This window comes from Prorops nasuta, unplaced genomic scaffold (genome assembly GCF_024137725.1).
Source record: "Prorops nasuta isolate Cenicafe-Biocafe unplaced genomic scaffold, Cenicafe_Pnas_1.2 PNAS00002, whole genome shotgun sequence".
Taxonomy (NCBI): domain Eukaryota; kingdom Metazoa; phylum Arthropoda; class Insecta; order Hymenoptera; family Bethylidae; genus Prorops; species Prorops nasuta.
In genome coordinates, this window is record NW_027116799.1 from 8,526,990 (window position 1) to 8,533,378 (window position 6,389).

At 32.1% G+C, this 6,389-nt stretch overlaps 1 protein-coding gene across 1 annotated transcript; it reads left to right on the forward strand.

The window, feature by feature from the left end:
- The first annotated feature begins 83 nt into the window (after positions 1 to 83).
- On the forward strand, positions 84 to 1,574 carry LOC136783114 (ribosomal RNA processing protein 36 homolog). Its single transcript, XM_066742977.1, has 3 exons — positions 84 to 392; positions 726 to 1,251; positions 1,318 to 1,574. The coding sequence occupies exons 1-3, from the start codon at positions 378 to 380 to the stop codon at positions 1,464 to 1,466; spliced, it is 690 nt and encodes a 229-aa protein (XP_066599074.1). The 5' UTR covers positions 84 to 377; the 3' UTR covers positions 1,467 to 1,574.
- Positions 1,575 to 6,389: the final 4,815 nt, after the last annotated feature.

A 6,389-nucleotide genomic window follows, 5' to 3' on the forward strand; every position in this document is an offset into this window, starting at 1 on the left:
TGTAGCGCTATAATTTGACCAATTATGACACGTATTTTGGTAACGCTACCGGAGGCCAACGGTCTGCCAACGGAGGCGCGCGCTCGCCAGTGTCCAGTCAACTCCAGACTCCAGAGTCCAGTTGCCTGAGTCGCCATCAGTCACCTCGCCAAGTCGCCACTTGTCAGTCCCGCGTTCCCGTACCCCCCGTATCGTTCACCGCTCGACACATCTCCGATCTCTAACAATATTTATTGATCAGTCTTTTACGGGTTATAGCAAATTAGGAAAAAGTAACTTTTTCGGACAATTTGAAAATCCCAGCTAAATTTAAACATCCTCCCGGACGTCCCCGTAAGGTTGATAAAAAAGGACAGTGTCCGGGGAAAAGAGGACGGATGGCAGCCCTACCCGTAAGTATTAATTTCGTTGTATGAGGCTGACAATGTTGAGTGCATAAGCCTTTTATTCACAATATGATCTCTCAGCAACTTTATTTGCATAATAAACATATGCAGCGTATACGTGTGTATTACAGCTGAATATGAGATATCTCAAATGAGAATTGGAGCAAAAAATAGTAAGATGTAAAAAGTACATTTTGTGTTGTGAACTAAATATAAAATGCAATTAGTATATTGAGTTAAAAATACTGCCAACCTCATCTAGCAATACTATTGTTCATGGGTTAGAAAGTATCATAGCATCCATAAGTTTAATTTTTATAATGCCTTGTTTTTATTCAGGAGAAGATACGTACTGAACTTTCTCACATGAGTTTCCAAGATCTTCTAAAGCTTAAAGAAAAGATAGGAACAAAAGTTTACAATGATGCATTATTTGGTACTAGGGCCATTAGCGATACCCCAAAATCTAAAAATGATTTTAAGAGAGCAAATAAAAATAGGCCACAGGAAATGTCGTCAAAAAAGCCAATGTTTAAAATTCAACAACATCTTCCATTAAAAAGAACAGTACCACGAGATCCTAGATTTGATAGTCTCTGTGGTACTTACAATGCAAAAGCCTTTAAAAATGCATACAGCTTTATAGATAAGATGAAGGAGAATGACCTGAAGGCTTTAAAAGATGAACTGAAAAATTCAGATGATCCTAAGATGATTAAAAAAGTTAAATATCTCATTCAAAGATTGGAAAATCAATTGAAGGAAGGGAAGAAGCAGGAACAAATGAAGGAACAAAAATCTAATGAGAACAAGCATATAATTAAATCAATAAAAGAGGGAAAAAGACCAGCTTATAAAAAGAAATGTAAGTATTCAGCATATTTTAAAAGTAGTGGAGAAAGTTATTAAAAATTTACTTTTGTTCTTTTAGCCGAAAAAAAGTTGCTCAACCTTGTATCACAATATGAACAGCTTAGTGATCAAGGTAAAGTAAAAAAACATATAGAGAGGTTAAGGAAGAAGAATTTGCATAAAGCAAGATTGAAAATGAAAGCACTTCATTCACCTGAGACTGAATAATATTGTTTTTAAGACTATAAGCTATGTATTAAAATTGTTAAAAAGAGTGAAATATATTTAAGATGTTTTCTACATAAAGTAAATGCTAATTTATCAGTTAAATCTCTAAGAGAAGGAACAGTATATGCCAGTATGGTAGCAGGTGAAAATTTAAAAATTTGGAAATGAGTTATATATTTTTTAGTTAATGTCAAAAGTAATAACAATTGGGTTGGACAATATCTGTTATTTCCTCCTTAACGGGAATCCGTATACCGACATTACAAGGCGAAAACTGCTTCGCATGCAGCGTCGTCATTTGTTGGTGAATTGTAAAGTTATAGGTTTTTGGAAATGCCAGAAGATTATCTACTGAAGTACGTTGGGCAAATTAACAAAAAATGAAAAAATATTTTGGTTTAAATAAATATATTAACATTATTAAAAAGCAACAATTAAATCGCAAAATCCCCCAACGTACTTTACTAGATAATGTTCATACGTTTCCAAAAAGTCCACATAAATGCAAATTCGTCAAGAAATGACGATGCTGCATGCGAAATAAATAATGGAAGAATTTCGTGTTCGGGAAGTCGCCAACACGAAATTCTTCCATTATTTATTTCGCATGCAGCATCGTCATTTCTTGACGAATTTGCATTTATGTGGACTTTTTGGAAACGTATGAACATTATCTAGTAAAGTACGTTGGGGAATTTTGCGATTTAATTGTTGTTTCTCAATAATGTTAATATATTTATTTAAACAAAAATTTTTTTTCATTTTTTGTTAATTCATCCAATGTACTTTAGTAGATAATCTTCTGGCATTTCCAAAAATCTATAATAACTTTACAACCCGCCAACAAATGACGACGCTGCATGCGAAATAGTTTTTGCCCTGTAATGTCGGTATACGGATTCCCGTTAAATGCATTCCGTGTGAAAACGGAACTTACAGATTAATTAGGATGAAAGAAAACTTGTAAAAACCATCATTACCAACTTTCTTAGATACTTAACGACGTTTATCGCTAATCGCTATCGTACAATATGTACACTGTTCAAAACTGAATCATGTACAGGTATAGTTTCTGCTTCCCTATACTATCTTATAGCAAAAATGCTTCTCGCAAAATTGATTCATGTCCATCTCAACTTGAGAATCTCAAGTTGAGATGGACATGAATCAATTTTGCGAGAAGCATTTTTGCTATAAGATAGTATAGGGAAGCAGAAACTATACCTGTACATGATTCAATTTTGAACAGTATGCCGGTCAATCAATGGTTGCATTCAGTAGAGACCAATGTTGAGGGAGTGGTGTATGTTATTGGCTATTACTCTTAGATCCTATAATTTTATCCAATAGAAGTAGAAGTTTAAAAAGAATTACTCAACAGTTCCGCAACTGTTGTTTCTACTGAATACATGCATATGGCTGCTCCGGGCTCCCCCGGCTGCGGTCCGATCGGCCCGATACATGCATAAGCACAGAAAGCGCTCTAAAAATCTATAACAAACGTGACGTAACCTATATAGACCGTGCACACCAACACAATGATAACGAAATGTCAATGTATAACTGTATACGTATAAATAAATTACACTGAAAAACTGCGAAAATTGACCGATAGTTTGCGCTGATAGTATGCATATACTACACCAATATACATTCTTATCTCACTGTCATTGTGTTGGTGTGCACGGTCTCTATTGGGTTGGGAATTGGGATCTGATCTGAGTGCAGCGTTGCCAAGTCCGCCATGTTTGAAGATACTACGCTGTATAGTTTGTTGGCGAGAATTGAATATACCACGCAAAATGTATAGTAAGTGTGAAACGAAGTATAGTGTTTTAGGTATAATAAGCTCTCAGTGCTTTCGGACGTGTTTTGGCCATTAATCTTGCGTCGTGGCAAGGGGAAGCTAGAAACAGAGGGGCGAGGGGATTTCTAGGGAGTTTGTCCGTAGCTGTCAAATGGCGCGATTAACCCTTAATTTTGTATCATCAACAAAAATAATATTTTCGGAAAACGATTGTGGAAAAGAAGGAAGGATTTTAATAAATAACAGAGAAGACAAAATATATCAGATGAGTATAAATTAATAAAAAAAATGAAAATTATTGTGAATTTTTAAGAAAATATACTTTGTGGTTATTTTTTTTTTGTTACAGTTGAAATCCGGTTATGATGACTTTCAATTAAGGAAAAAAGTAATTACAGACCAATAAATGAAAAAGTATTAATACATTAAGCATTTCTGTACGGCCCAGTCATTTCAATAATTGTGACTTAATGTTATAATAGTGAATGTGTAAGCGATTAGTGGATATACAACAAACTCTTATTGTAAATTTAATAATCTTGTATGACAATGTTTTAATTGCTATTATTTTAAATTAAAGCTAGTTTAATTAACATATTTTTATTTCATCCCTTTCTCAAAATTCTAAACACACATGGTAATTACCTATTCTTGTTGTAGTCATATATTCGTTAAATTACATACAAAATTACAACTGTTTTATATTTGTAAAGCATAGCTGTTTGTTGCAATGATTTTTATTATTCAATGTGAGACAAATCGCATTTTCTTTAGGTAAATGTCTTATTTATCCGCCACATCCTTCCATATCTTATGTAACATTTATTTGCCTTGTTAGTTCTTTCTTTTAGTTTTCAAAATATACTATTAATTTTTTGCTATTTTTATATACATTCAGATATAGCTATTCTATTGATTAATTAATCTTATAAATGTCAAGATGATTGGTAAACCATTGTTCTATTAAAGTTGAAGAATGGACACTTGAATTATTTTACTTATAATGTTTGGCATCTCTTCCATAGGATATCTTCTCTTTAAATTTGAGAGGATGTTGTTCTCCAATACATTTAAGGATACTGCTGAATTTATCTTGCTTTTAGCTTCAAATAATTCACATTTGGATATCCTTCCTCAATATATAATACATATTTTGTTAGTCCTATTTGTTTGTGAAATTTATCTGTTCTAAAACCTTAATTAATCCAGTTACTAGATATATAATATATCATTTTCAAAGAATTGATATCTTTCTATCAATCTTAACAATATCATAATAGATGTAATGAAATATGTATTCTATATTCAAAATAGATATCCATGCGTGTAGTTGGAAAACTATTTAAAGCTGAAAACAAGATGAGCTCAGCAGTATACATATACCTTTTAAAGAACTTTATCTTCACAAATATTATCAGAACATATCTCGCAGAAAAGTTGCCAAATTTTAATAGCATCATTCAAATGTCCATTTTACAAATTAAACAAGATAATGGTTTAACAATCATTTCAACAATTACAAAAATAATTGCAGATTAGCAGTATTATTAGATCTGTGTGTATGTATAAATGATTAGAAAATTAATGTTATATGATATAGACTGGAAGAAAATAGTGCAACGGAGCCAAATAAATGTCGCATAAGATATGGAAGGATGTGGCGGATAAATAAGACATTTACCTAAACAAAATGCGATTTGTCTCACATTGAATAATAAAAATCATTGCAACAAACAGCTATGCTTTACAAATATAAAACAGTTGTAATTTTGTATGTAATTTAACGAATATATGACTACTACAAGAATAGGTAATTATCATGTGTTTAGAATTTTGAGAAAGGGATGAAATAAAAATATGTTAATTAAACTAGCTTTAATTTAAAATAATAGCAATTAAAACATTGTCATACAAGATTATTAAATTTACAATAAGAGTTTGTTGTATATGCACTAATCGCTTACACATTCACTATTATAACATTAAGTCACAATTATTGAAATGACTGGGCCATACAGAGAAGTGCTTCATGTTTTAATACTTTTTCATTTATTAGTCTATAATTACTTTTTTCCTTAATTGAAAGTCATCATAACCGGATTTCAACTGTAACAAAAATAAAATAAACACAAAGTATATTTTCTTATAAATTCACAATAATTTTCATTTTTTTTATTAATTTATACTCATCTGATATATTTTGTCTTCTCTGTTAATTATTAAAATCCTTCCTTCTTTTCCACAATCGTTTTCCGAAAATATTATTTTTGTTGATGATATAAAATTGAGGGTTAATCGCGCCATTTGACAGCTACGGACAAACTCCCTAGAAATCCCCTCGCCCCTCTGATTCTAACTTCCCCTCGCCAAGACTCAAGATTAATGGCCAAAACGTAGTACAGTAATCGCCAGGTATGGCTTTCCCATAATTTTTCGATGCTTTTAGGAATCGCATTAAAAAGACCAGCGCTTTTACTTCGCGCACCTAACTCACTCACTTGCTTCGTTCGTATGTATATACTACAACTATAAATTGAATCGTGTGTGCTTTCAGCTATAGTGTATAGTAATCATTTTCCATGTTAAATTACAGAGTGAAGCTAGCTGAACCACACACGATTCAATTTTCCACTGAATTCCCACTGTGCAGTGTGCACTTCATACACCATAGGAAATTGATTCGGCGACCTTTCAGTTAACTTCACTTCGTACTTTCTCTACGAATTTCAAAGACGGCGATCAATTTTCCACAGTGTCTATACACTATTAAAAAAACTTATAAAAAACTTCGCCTGAGCTAGGTAAATTTCGTTATACACGTCAGATGTAAGCGGGAACTATAAATAGTATAAATGCAGACATTTGTTTAACAGAACATCATTTATTATAACATGCAGATGTCTTAAAATATTTATTAACTACATTTTTTATTGTAAATTAATTGCAAAACAGTGTATATAATGACGATATTCACTTACAAAAGAATTATTTTTAAACGGCACTACGCGACACGAATTTTTTAAATGTCACTACACGGCGTGGAATTTTTAAACACGCATTCATTTTAGAATAAGATCGTCTAATGTATAACAAATATTATTTTATTAAACTGTAGT

Excerpts from the sequence above, each read along its gene's own strand:
- LOC136783114 (XM_066742977.1), top strand. Across the intron at positions 1,252-1,317 it reads ACCAGCTTATAAAAAGAAAT|CCGAAAAAAAGTTGCTCAAC; the intron begins GTAAGTATTCAG and ends TTGTTCTTTTAG.